The sequence below is a fragment of the Electrophorus electricus genome, chromosome 25 (genome assembly GCF_041902795.1).
Source record: "Electrophorus electricus isolate QZ-2024a chromosome 25, ASM4190279v1, whole genome shotgun sequence".
Lineage (NCBI taxonomy): Eukaryota > Metazoa > Chordata > Actinopteri > Gymnotiformes > Gymnotidae > Electrophorus > Electrophorus electricus.
This window is the reverse complement of record NC_137521.1, coordinates 4,700,733-4,714,487: the sequence shown is the minus strand read 5'-3', so window position 1 is coordinate 4,714,487 and position 13,755 is coordinate 4,700,733. Positions and strand designations below refer to the sequence as shown.

The 13,755-nt window shown below is 39.6% G+C and overlaps 1 protein-coding gene across 6 annotated transcripts; it reads left to right on the top strand.

The window, feature by feature from the left end:
* The first annotated feature begins 1,172 nt into the window (after positions 1–1,172).
* Positions 1,173–11,986, top strand: foxp3b (forkhead box P3b). Of its 6 annotated transcripts, none has more exons than XM_027012841.3 (13): positions 1,173–1,445; positions 3,436–3,547; positions 3,845–3,953; positions 4,224–4,356; positions 4,543–4,641; positions 4,755–4,842; positions 5,055–5,129; positions 5,366–5,504; positions 5,857–5,933; positions 6,106–6,207; positions 8,001–8,122; positions 8,398–8,598; positions 11,578–11,986. In XM_027012841.3, the coding sequence occupies exons 2-12, from the start codon at positions 3,446–3,448 to the stop codon at positions 8,450–8,452; spliced, it is 1,101 nt and encodes a 366-aa protein (XP_026868642.2). In that variant the 5' UTR covers positions 1,173–1,445; positions 3,436–3,445; the 3' UTR covers positions 8,453–8,598; positions 11,578–11,986. The 6 variants fall into 6 exon arrangements, with proteins under 6 accessions (XP_026868642.2, XP_081564073.1, XP_081564072.1 ...); XM_081707947.1 differs by having other exon boundaries at positions 1,703–3,547; XM_081707946.1 differs by having other exon boundaries at positions 1,700–3,547.
* Positions 11,987–13,755: the final 1,769 nt, after the last annotated feature.

The following is a 13,755-nucleotide window of genomic DNA, read 5'->3' as shown; positions in this document are numbered from 1 at the left end:
AAGGAATTAGGATTTTTTATTCATTTCATTATGATTTTTTAGGGCAATGATTTGTAAATCACATTTGCAACATTTGCTAAAGTTATGAGAATTTTGTGGAAGTGTAGAAATGTTCTGATAATTTTGTGAATTCAAAGAAACATAAATGCACATATGTTTTTTTAGAATCTAACAAAAAAGTCATACATTAAAGACACATTAATAATCTATTCATTATCAGCAAGGGGTGGCAGATCGTTCTTATCCATCATAATTCCACTTTTTTATCTCAGTATTGATGTATCAATTTTGAGCAGATTTTTTGCTTTTGTTATATATTTATATTTGTGTTTTGTGCTATATCTTCTGCATTCAGATTATAATTCTTATCATCATTATTACATCATGTTTTGTGACCCAACCAGAAAGTTTCAGTGTACTGTTTCTTGCTAATTTCCTTTTTGACATCTAGCATTTTCCATATATAAATAAGGCCAGACATTGATTCCATGCTGCATGATTTTCTAAGAGTGAGGAGTCAACTTCAGGTGAGTCTTACAATGAATAAGCTATATTTTAACACTGCATTCATATATATATATATATATATATATATATATATATATATATATATAATTGAATGTATATTTGTCATAATATCAAAGATTTAAAGGCTTAAATTAGTTTCTCAGGCAAATTAAAATAGTGAAATAGTGACAATTGCACAGTTGTGTTCATATGTATACATTTGTTCCCCAAGCAAAAACTTCCAAGTTCATCCAAGATCCAAGTAGCTGCTTCATCGTTGAGGGAATGCCAACAGTGTGCAAAACTGACACAGCACAGGATAGCTACTATCATGCATCTAAACATTTGATTTGTTTAATTTTTTTCTTTGGTTACTGCATAATTTCATTTGTCATGCCATAGTTTTGATATCTTCACAATTACTCAAAAGAGTAGAAAACAGAAAAAATTAAGAGTAGGTGTGTTTAAAACTACTTTAGACTATATACCTTTGCACTTATTATGGCGTCAAATTCAATGTAAGCAATCTGTGTCAGAATGTTTGTAAATACTTTTGCCATTGCAGAAAAAATGTGTCAAGAGTTGCTGTGACTTTTCAAGTCAGAATGTTTAATGTAGCATGCCTGAGTCTTTCCTCACCACGCAAAGTGCTCTCATAACTTCAGTTCACTTAGGAGTGCCACAGGTATACAAGAGATGGAATACTAGGGTCTTTTCAAATGATGTATTTATTTATTTTTCAAAGTCATCATAAGAGATAAAGTGCCACTTTCTTATGCAAGCCACTGATCATAGCCTTCAAAAAGGATATTTACTAAGTTGGATGGCAAAAAGTCAGTTTGTATCTATTTTTTCTTCATTCTTGTCAACCTGAACAGCACAGGAAGAGAACAGGAGGTACACAAAGTCCAAAGCGAAGGTCGTCTTTTCCTGAGCAGGTAATTGCTTTCCTATTCAGTTATTACTGAATGGCATCCTAAAGTACAATAAATGTACTGAATATAATGTACATAAAACATTGTTTTGACTTGTTGATTATGTGCATTTGTGTGCGTGTGTGTGTGTGTGTGTGTGTATGCATGTGTGTGTGTGTATGCGTGTGTTTGTGTATGCATGTGCGCTCTGTTTTTTTAATCTTTATTTGGCTTTTATGGGGGGGGGCGTACTTATTTCATATCTAAATATGAACAAGAAGTCAAAACTATTTTTGTGCACTTTGATATATGGTCTTTTTGCATTTTCATGATCTAGTTTGATGTTTGGTGCACAGAAGTTTTATTTGTTGTATTTATTAACAAATTGCCAATGAAATAATTGAGCTTCAATTTAAATTGTTAAAATTTCAGATACCAGATTCACCTTTGCATAGTTAATGTTTTTATCAGATGAAAATAACCAAAATGCATGTGTAGGTGGAATGTCTGAATGGTGTGTATAGTCATAACTTTTGGGTGTTGTATCAAACTTACGTTTCACATTGCATATGCCTTAGTGTGCATTCTCTTGAAAATGAAAAACACCTAAAAATAGTTATTTTCAGAACAATTTTCTCATTTCTACAAACAATATGTGATAGACTGAGTATTTGGTAGAAACTGATTCCAGAATGGACTTTTACCAGTTTCAAACCCCACACATGTGAAGGCCTTTGTGAGAGAGTTGTGCATAATAACGAAACGTTCCATGGTGTGAAGAAAAAAGAGACAATCATTGACCCTGGCCGATGACTAATTTTCCATCACTAAAGATGATTTCCAAAACAGCAATTTGTTTATATACAAGCCATACTTATTTATCACTACTTATTTATTTACTTGTTTATTTCTTTTTGTCCACATAGCAACATCTCTTGCCTGATCTAATCCTGTACATTGTAGATTAAAAAAAAGCAGATAAAAAGTGTATAAATAACCTAGTGATAATGTTACTGAACATTTTCCACAACAGATTGTTGATATGATTACAGTCCTTTGCAATTAAATGTAATTGTCTTATACTTTTTTCTTTTAATTTAATTATTTTACAGTATCTTTGACATTTTTTAAACAATAGACATGATCAGCGAGAATATGCAACATTTAACCATTTATTTTTAATCTTGCAATGTTCTGTGCTCCACTATAATATCAATAACCACAAAGATTGCAAACTTTCTCTTTCTGTTTACCCATAATCCCATTTCCCCTTCCTGGGTGGCTTTTCTTGTGCATGTTTTTGCAAAATGCAAAATGAGTGTATATGCATTTGTATGAGTGTGTGTGTGTGTGTATGAGAGAGAGAGAGATAGAGAGAGAGAGAGAGAGAGAGAGAGAGAGATAGAGAGAGTATACGTGCGGTGTGTATGTGTGGTTTCCTGAGAGGTGGGAGAAGATGTACTTCAGAAATTGAAGCGCATGTGCTTCTTCACCAAATTAAACCATGTGGGAGCATGCGTGCGAAGGGCCTCTAAATCCCTGCCGGCATGCTGTCCTATGGCCTTCTCTATATCCCTGTAGTATCAGGTTTGCAGTGTGCTGTGGGAGTGCCTCTACTACTATGGCAGATTCACTGTGTTTTGCATCTTACCATCTGCATCACCCATCCTGTTTCATCGGTCCTCATGATGTTAGTGAAGGGCAGGGAGAAACCCTGATGATTGCTGTGGTTGTCTTGAGAGAAAACCATTTACATTTTTGCCCCAATTGCCTTCTTTTGAGGATATTTGAGTATGCTGCTGCAGTGAAGTAGTTAACATAAGAAACAGAAGTCTTTTCTCTGAAGTACAAAGTCAAAACAACAGTTGCAAGAGTTTCTCTAAAGCCTACACTGATGAATATCACAGCAGCAGTTTAGTGGCTGACTTCACTTTCTAATTTCTATTTAAATATAGGACAGAAACAATGAGCAGTCTTTTGCAATGCTTCCGTGGGCTGCTTGTTTTTATTTTAGAGTTCCGAGCATGCCACAGTCCAAGAGTGAGCGTGATGGGGCGAAGCGTACAGGTGATGGAGAGGAATCTCCAGCTCTGAAAGAAGAGCCCGATGAACACCCATCGTCTCAGGTGATCGGTAAATTCAAGTTTACACCACAGAATGGTTCTCCTCTAAAACATTTGAAAGACTACACTTTGAAATTAATTTTTGTTGTTTCATAAACACTTTTATTTTGTTCACACCAATGTGTTATTATTTTTCTATGAAAAATGCCTTTGTGTTTCCCTGCCAGAAGCAGCTTTAAGGGAGTGTCATGCAAATGTGAAATGCTTTGTGTGACTATGTTTGCATGTGTGTGTGTGTGTGTGTGTGTGTGTGTGTGTGTGTGTGTGTGTGTGTGTGTGTGTGTGCATGTCTGTGTGCAGAATGCTGTTAAGGCAGCACCTATGCACTTTCTCCAGCTACCACTTCACAGTGTTCAGCTAAGGCAAAACAGACCATCTGTGCTCTGCTCGACCTCTCTGCTACCTCTGGGTTTGTACCGTGTCAAGAAAGCATTCAATATTGCACATTTTATCTGAGCTAGTATATGTCTGCTCGCAAGATAATCAACCTATTGACCATGTTCAGCAGAATACAGTTCCTTATTACTGAGGGATAAATATGGATTTTACAAAAATATGTGTTCTTGTACATCAAAATCATTTAGGTTTCAGATTTATGATAGTGTTTGCCTATCAGACAAAAATTTGTGAAAGTCATAAGTCATAAGTCTTACGTCTCCTGGTGTTATACTCTCCCTAGGACATGCCAGTGTCTCTCAGCCTTCACCAGATGAACGTGAACCAGTGGCCTTGCTCAAGACAAAGGACACAGGCTCGAGTCGAACTCTGTTACACACCAGTCAACACAAGACCCCCTGCGCTCAGCCAATCAGGTGACATCCTACACTGCCCATCTGGGCAAATGGAATTTCAGATGCCTTCGAAATAACTAAGCCATGTATAGGATAACTTCCTTTCTACTTCCACCAGTACATCCAGCAGATCTCTCATGAAAGATCTGGAGAAAATATTTTTTGGAATTTGATTTGGAATTTATAATGTACATTTCTCCTTCACAGCCTTGTCCAGTCAGAGGTGATAAGATCACTATTCATCAATGGACGATGTCGCTGGCCAAGCTGTGATGAAGCCTTTGATGAGTATGCTGTTTTTCTGGAGTGAGTGTTCAGTTTTTTAAGCATTTTAATCAAATATGCCAAATGTTTGGCTGTCCTTTGAAACAGCTTCTGATGGATTTATTTCTTTTTGAGGATTTATTTTTTCTGTCCAGGCACTTGAACCATGGGCACAGCTGTGGAGAAATAACTATTGCACAGTGTAAGGTGCAGCAAGAAAGGGTGCAGCATATGGAGCATCAGGTATGATGAGACGGAGCATTCATATGGGAATAAATAGCAGTATTATGTATAAACAGGATAGAAAAGTAAAAGATTTGCTTGTCATATTCACAAATAGTCATCACTTAGGTCATCTCTTATACTGATCTTTCCCCCCCCCCCCCCTTTTTTTTTTGGCTATTTGACCCTTGTTTTCAACCCTGTGATCATGAAATGGGCTCAATGGGCTTAAGCTCATTAAGGAGAGACAGAAACTTCAAGCCATGCGGCTCCACTTAAGAGTGTCTGAACACACCCCCGCACAGCTAGTAAGAGGGCACACCATTTTCACCCCTGATCACCATCTCTTTCTCACTCTTATTCACGCTGTGGAAACCCCATGCAAAGCTGTACCTACTTCCACTATCCAGAATACAACAAAGACTGAAAGTCCATCTTGTCCATGTTTATTGTTTTTCTTAACCATTCCAACAGTTGCTGTTTTTGCTCCTGTATGAAGTGTTTGTGTGTGAAGTGTGAAGTGTGTCATGTGGTTCTGTGTCAGAGAGCAGGCCTGGGCTGGCCCAGTATGCTGGCATTGAGCGTGCCAACGTTCGAGGAGCCAGATGGAGGGCCAGGATGGGCCAGCGAGGTAGCAGGGCGCCAGGAATACTGGCCCCCACCTGCCCCACACCTACCGTCAGGTAACACCTACTCACCCACTGGCTTTCCCCGGCCTGTCAGGGTGGATAGCACACACACATACACATGCATATGCATACATGCATACATATGTATGCAAAGGCAAACACATGCGTATACACGTATACACATGCATCCACATGAATACACAGGCATACACATGTATACACACGCATGCTCACAGGTTAACGCGAGCCATGGGTCTACACTAAAACTCTCTTGTGTCCTTCATACATAGACAAATCTAAAAAAAAAAAAAAAGGGAAGAAATTGATCTTAATTTCATTTCCAAGATGACTCTAATATCTCTAATCATATGTTATGCCAAAAATAACTTCTTCCTCTTCATGGTAGATTTTGTAAGCAGTATGGAGTGTTACAAATATGTCAATATCAGACCACCATACACATATGCCTTTCTTATCAGATGGGTAAGTATACGGTTTCTGCAAATGATACATGCCTTGAATCATTAATATCTTATTACATTCTTAATTTTTCAATCTGTATGCACATATGTTGTAAATAACACATGTAAATGGACATTTAATAGGCAATCTTACTGTTATTTTTATATTTTTATATTTCTGTTTTCCCCATTAGTCAATATTAGAGGCACCAGATAAGCAAAGGGCACTGAATGAGATCTACAACTGGTTTATTCAAATGTTCTTTTACTTCCGTCACAACACTCCGACTTGGAAGGTATTATGCCATACCTGAGTGTACTTCACTGAAGCCTGAATCACAGAACATCTTTAAATATGTTCATCATTTTAAAAATGCTATATATAAATGTAGAGTGGTATTGAATGGAGGACTACATTTTTGAGCATCTGTTGAACTGCCTGAATTTCTGTTTCATGGTTTACACACTGAAGTCTTGAATTGGGGTTGAATGTACAGTGCATCCGGAAAGTATTCACAGTGCTTCACTTTTTCCACATTTTGTTATGTTACAGCCTTATTCCAAAATGGATTAAATTCATTTTCCCTCAAAATTCTACACACAATACCCCATAATGACAAAGTGAAAAACGTTTGTTTGTAATTTTTGCAAATTTATTAAAAGTAAAAAAAAAAAAAAAAAATCACATGTACATAAGTAATCACAGCCTTTGCCATGACACTCAAAATGGAGCTCAGGTGCATCCTGTTTCCACTGATCAACATTCAATTGTTTCCACAACTTGATTGGAGTCCACCTGTGGTAAATCGAGTTGATTGGATATGATTTGGAAAGGCACACACCTGTCTATATAAGGTCTCATAGTTGACAGTACATGTCAGAGCACAAACCAAGCCACGAGGTCCAAGGAATTGTCTGTAGACCTCTGAGACAGGATTATATCGTGGCGCAGATCGGGGGACAGGTACAGAAAAATTTCTGCAGCATTGAAGGTCCCAGTGAGCACAGTGGCCTCCATCATCCGTAAATGAAAGAAGATTGGAACCACCAGGACTCTTCCTAGAGCTGGCGGCCCGGCCAATCTGAGTGATCGGGGTAGAAGGGCCTTAGTCAGGGAGGTGACCGAGAACCCAAGGGTCACTCTGACAGAGCTTCAGCGTTGCTCTAAGGAGAGAGGAGAACCTTCAAGAAGGACAGCAATTTCTGTAGCACTCCACCAATAAGGCCTGTAGGATAGAGTGGCCAGATGGAAGCCACTTCTCAGTAAAAGGCACAAGACAGCCCACTTGGAGTTTGCCAAAAGGCACCTAAAGGACTCTCAGATCATAAGAAACAAAATTCTTTGCTCTGATAGAACAAAGATTGAACTCTTTGGCCTGAATGCCAAGCATCATGTCTGAAGGAAACCAGGCACCGCTCATCACCTAATACCATCTAATCCAGTGAAGCATGGTGGTGGTAGCATCATGCTGTGGGGTTGTTTTTTGGCAGCAGGAACTGGGAGACTTGTCAGGGTTAAGGGAAAGATGAAAGCCGCAATGTACAGAGATATCCTTGAAGAAAACCAGGTCCAGAGTGCTCTGGACCTCAGACTGGGGCAAAGTTTCATCTTCCAACAGGACAACGACCCTAAGCACACAGCTAAGATAACAAAGGAGTGGCTTCGGGACAACTCTGTGAATGTTCTTGAGTGTCCCAACCAGAGCCAAGACTTGAACCCAATTGAACATCTCTGGAGAGATCTGAAAATGGCTGTGCCCTGACGCTCCCCATCCAACTTGATGGCGCTTGAGAGGTTCTGCAAAGAAAAATGGGAGAAACATAACAAAATGTGGAAAAAGTGATGCGCTATGAATACTTTCCAGATGCACTGTAAATCCGAGTGGACTGAACCAGAGCTGAACCAGAATTTTGAATCTGTACATTTATGTCCACTAGATGGCAGTGACGATACGGTGAAATCACATCTCAATATTTACACAGCTCTTTTTGGAAAAAGAAAAATGGATTTGTTTGCTTCAAAACTTTACTAATTCACAACAAATGAGAGTTCATGCTGCGTTGAAACAATAAATGTTTTTGTGAGCAGAATGCAGTGCGTCACAACCTCAGCCTCCATAAGTGCTTTGTGCGGGTAGATGGTCGGAAAGGTGCTGTGTGGACTGTGGATGAAAGGGAATTTCAAAAGAGAAAGGGTCAAAAGTTTAACAGGTGACACTTCATTTCTCTAATCTATTCCAAATCAGTCATTTTACAATCAAAATCTGTTACTTAATATGTTAATATGTTAAAGAATATGCTGGAGAAAGAAAATCACTGGTTAATTTGAAATTCATTTGAAATTTGATTTTCTTTGCAAAGTCAGGTGATTTTCTTTCCTGAGCTAGCATGGCTGTGACCGAACTGACTATTAGTTATTCTTAATCTATAAACTCGGGTACTGCAATTTGATGAGGTCAAACTAAATATTGCCCTTGTTCTTTTAGGGACAGTACATTGAAATGGCTGGCTTCTTTTTCCAACCCCTCCCAAGTGCCCTAAGGCGGCCGGATGTCCAACACTGAGAAACCGTTGTGTACCATGTTAATGAAAGACAGCAGAGTCATCTGCTTATACTTTCTCATGTGACTTGCTTTGCTGGAAAATGCTGATCAACCGAAACTAAATGGCCCAAACACTTCAGAATGGTAAAGCTCATCAAAATAGACTTGCACACATATCGTTCATGCAGATTATGTAAAATACTGTTACAGATGAAGTAATTGTTTTACAGTATTTGTTTTATGTTTTTCTTTATTTGTTATATCATGAGTAAATGTTCTTTACTTTTTTAAACTATATTTTATACTAAATATTTCCTTTTGATTCTTAACAATACTCTTTGTGGATGAATAGTCATTCTGTTGATTCCATACATATGTATTATGTCTTTTATATTTCCATTGTACTACCTAGATTCAGCAATATTTATACCTCATCTTCCTAATAAGATTAAAACACTGGCATAAAAAGAAAAAAAAGTGAAAAATTGCCTGCTATTCAACAGAAATTTCAAGGCCACACCTTGTTTATGTTATAACAGTGTTTGGCCAGAAGAGGGAGACTCTGTGATATAAGGACTCATGGATTTGGGTGTGGTAACTGCTTTTCTCTTAGACTGCATGGCGAAATACATCAGAAATGAGTCAGACGAAAACATCATTTATGCTGCAGATTTAAGATTCAATTTGGTAAAGTGATAATGGAAAAACAAACAAAACTGTGTGTGTGTGTGTGTGTGTGTGTGCACACTCACTTCTGTATGATAGCTGTAACTGGTATATAACCCTTCAGACCTGAGCCATGGGGCAGGCTTTGCTGTCAGGAGGGGCGGGCACACTGAGCTGATCAAAGAAACAGCTCGGACTCAAACGGATGAAACAGAGTGCCAGTCTTGTCTATTGATTCTGACAGTGAATGTACATTGGTTTTCCTTCATTCCTCAAAACATCATTAGCTAGTTAGTAGCATGCAACAGGTTACGATAAAGGGGAAAAGAAGAAATATAAAAATAAAACAATTTGCAAATTCTTTAAAAAAATTAGAGAATTACTGGTGAATTTGGACTTTGAAAAAACTGGATGAGCGCAAATGAAAAGCAGGACTGTCATGGGAGACTCACAGATGACTGGCAAGTGCACGTGCGCACGCACACCATAATGTCATAGTGGAGAGGTGGGGTGCAAAAAAATAAACGGAGGCTTTGCCACTGCGGGTCTCTGTTCTGTCTTCCAGCAGAGATGAAATGATCAGGTCCCTTGCGACTTCCCTGCACAAGCCTCTGTGTTCTCCCCAGCTTCCTCTGTCCCTTTTGTTCACCTAGCGATCTCTTACCATCACTGCTGTGCACCTGTCTGCACAATGGCAAGGTTTACCGTAAGGTCATGATGTGAATCCCAGACCCAAAGGATAGAGTCCAGTATTTAACACCTGCTTTAAAATATAGTGCTATTGATTCAACTCAGGTTCAGATACTCTCAACAGGATTTTTTTTTTGCCATTAAACTCAATCAAGGTCAAGAATACATACCAAATTTTATAGCTCGAACATTTTACCCCCAACATTTTGCTGAAGCTGTAAATGCTGTTTGCCCAGTTCTGGCGATGTATCTTTCAAATTCACGAGGGGGTCCTTTTTTTCTGATCTTCTTTTTTTTTTTTTTTCTAATGGCCTTGAGTTCTACAGATGTTCCATTTCATTAAAGAGAGCAGACAGCTGCCTTGGGCACTGAATTTTTCTGGACCTCAGTTATCCTCTGGGTATCTCCTTTGGAGAAATCAGCCCATTATATGGGCTTCTGGACAGCCTCACAAATTCCAACAGCCACCACTCACCTTGTCAGGTGCTTATTACCTGCTCTTCCTGTAGCCTTGACACTGACTTCCAAACAGGTGTCTCAACCCCCAAATCTCATATGTTATATGGCTGCGGCATTTTCATTATCCCAGCCTAAGATGGAAAAGGCAATGGAATCAGATGGTGCTGCTGTGTCCTACTGGGATTCCCTGTTGTACATTTGGAGAAAGCAATTTTACCCTTTTTTCGGTTTGTTTTTAACAGTGATGACGGTTAAACCTAATTAAATTGATTCAGTGTATGGATATGTATATGTAGAAAGTGGCAGAAAATTGGTATGCTTAGTGCATGGGTCCACTTTAAAACTATATAAATCCATGATGTGCTGCAGCTTCTATTTGAAAAGGAGATGATATATATGAATATGATATGACTTATATCACAATTAGCAGATGGTAAGCATCAAAGCTTTTGATGAGGTTTTTGATGAATTGATTTTCACAAAGTTGCCTTTTAAGTTCATTTTCATTCCCTCTTTGAAGAGAAAGATAAATGAGAATGAACCAAGCCTCCAGATTGCATTTCAGGCTGGGAAAATGGCGTCTCATCTCAGTCCACTGTCGCTGACACCCGAGAGCTCTCTGCCATAGCCGAGGGCCTGGTATTTCTGACAGGTCGAGACAAAGATAAAGAGTATCTGAAAAGGCAACCCTGAATGACATCACAGAGAAGTGTTAAATTGTCCCTAGGCAGGACAGGGTATATATTATACACCAGCTAGAAGACCTCATGTGACCAGGCCATAAATAATACCTGAGAACTAATCTCTTATTGTGCCATTTACGTGCGCTGTAAGGAGGATGTGCCCCATCTCCGCGGTGTGCGCTGTGAAACCCACAACTGCTCATACTCTCAAGGTGTTTTCCACAGTGAAATTATGCCGCCGAAATTTACATGTCTTTGATAGCCTTGATGCCGTTTGATCAAGTCAAACAGACCTTTCGTTTTTCTGTGAGGTGCATTTTCATCTTAGATGATGGGTATTTCGGTATGTGCTTCTGAAATCACACTCCTTGAAAATCACACTTTTGTCAGCAAGATTGTTTAACTTTGCTGAGATTGTATTCACATGTATCCTCTCATGGGGTAGTAACACACGTGATACATGTCTGCAACACTGCAGTCATGTTCCTTTGTCTCTGTGGATGACCCTAAAAGCTTTCATGGTGCTCTCCAGGCGTCCATGTTTTCCTGTCTCAGCAGGAACTGGGCCCACACTGTTTGACTTCTGATAGAGTGCATATCCCCTGTCCTCTCTCTGCATTTTCAGTGGGATTATGGAGGCTAAGGGCTGATCTTAACTCACAGCCTGTCGGACTAAACCAACAGAAGCCACATGTACTTCATAAGCACGTGCCCAGACAAGATCACCCACCAGAGAACATCACTCACCTGGGAGATTACAAGCTTCTGCTGCCACTACGCATTAAGACAAAAACATTTTACAGACTGCATGAATTAGTCTGGTACCATGGCAATGAATTACAATGGGTGTGAGCCAAACTCACCAAAGTTCAAGATTAATTCTACTGTCTTGATAAGATTTTACTGCTGTGGTGAATAAAAAGCATTATGAATGAATGTTTCATTTTAAATGTGTTACTAGTGTTACTATGAACACTTTCACATGAAAAATAAAAAGCTGTTCCAAGAAAATAAAGAAAGAATGACAAGAAAGACAAGAGGATTGGATGTAGTGTCCCATACAGTTTTTTTCTGTGATTTACATAATGTTGGATTTATTTTCATGTTTATTTAATTCTTCATTATCATGTAATACTCACGTCAACAGCCAAATATACATCAAGAAAACAGTTAATATTTTACACTTTCAAAATTCCCATTTTTTTAGTGCTTCTCTACTTTCCCTGTAGCAGTATTATATCTTGATCAGAATCTTTTAGATACTGCTGTGCATTTAATTGTACGAGAATCTCTGGAACTCTTACACAGTGAGTATCATGTAGCTCTCTTAGGAAAGGCCAAGTGCTCTTGCTGTCTCCAAATAGATGTGAATGATTGTTTATACAATGTTAGCTCAGCTTAGGGCTGCTGCGAAGACTAGAATTTTGCACCCTACTCCTTAAGAGACTTAAGAACATGAGCCCCTTTCCTTTGTTGACCTTGTGGGGATGACAGTACCAAAAAGGGAGACAAATTTCTCCAAGCTCCATCGAACCTCATTAAACTCTCTGTGGAAATGGCCTCGCTTGTGCACATGTCTGTGAAGGAGAGCTCCGCTCCCAGAATTCAGCCATTGGTATACAGAATCAGAAAAAGGAATTTCAGCATAACCCACCGCCCCGCTTGTTCACGTCCTCCATACTTCCGCAGACATATCCGGCTCTAAAACCGTAGGCTGGACGGTGGCGCATCCCGGTTGCAAAGCTGCACCCTACTCAACTGCCACTCTGTTCTTCTCGCCACCTTGATACTGTCAGTCAAGCGGGCTTTGAGAGAATGAAAGTGCGTCTTCCAAGGAGAGCAGATAAAAGGGCTCCTGTTTCCATTTCTGCACAGGGAGCCTCGTGCCATGAGACTCGACAGCTCTCCGCTGCCTTCTGACAGCCCAGGACTTTCTGCAGCTTTCATGTCATGAAGACAGAGTCAAACAGCTTTAGGGGAGAGACGGGTGATAATAGGAAAGAAGGAGAGAGCTTCTAGTCTCGTTTCTAATGAGTGTTTGAATTTAATTACCACAGGCTGGGGCATCGACATCTTGCAAGGAGACGTCTAGATGCTGAAGTGTAACTGGGCGATCAAATGTATTCATTACATTATGAAACATGCTCATGTCCTTGATATTTATCTTTTTGTTGCCAGACTGCCCAGCTGCATCATAAACAGAATCCCAGCTAGTTAATTTAATGCATGTGCATGCACACACAAACACACACACACGCACGCATGCATGCACACACGCGCACGCACACACACACACACACACACACACACACACACACACACACACACACACACACACACACACACACACACAAACACACACACACACATACACACACAGGGGGGTTCTAAGAATGGATTTGTAAGTGCATGGCTAGTGGATTGACATTACCATTACAGGCACAGACATGTAGTGCTTAATTCTGGTCCAGAGGTTTCCAATGGGCTTAAATGTGGCGGAATGTTGTTCCTGTTTATGGGAGTTTAAATTAGACAGCCATGCAAAGCAGAGATCATGATACTGGCAGCTCCCCAGTAAAGAATCTTACATGCATGAAAACACACATTCATGCACAAGCACGCACAGCATAATCCCCCCCCACACACACACACATACACACACACACACACACACACACGGTGGATGCGCACACAACAAAACATATATGCACACACATTGAGATAGTGGGATGGGATGGAGAGATTAGGATAAAGAGGGAGAAGATGAATGGCTGGATAATTAGCCTCATCTCCCAGGACCTGA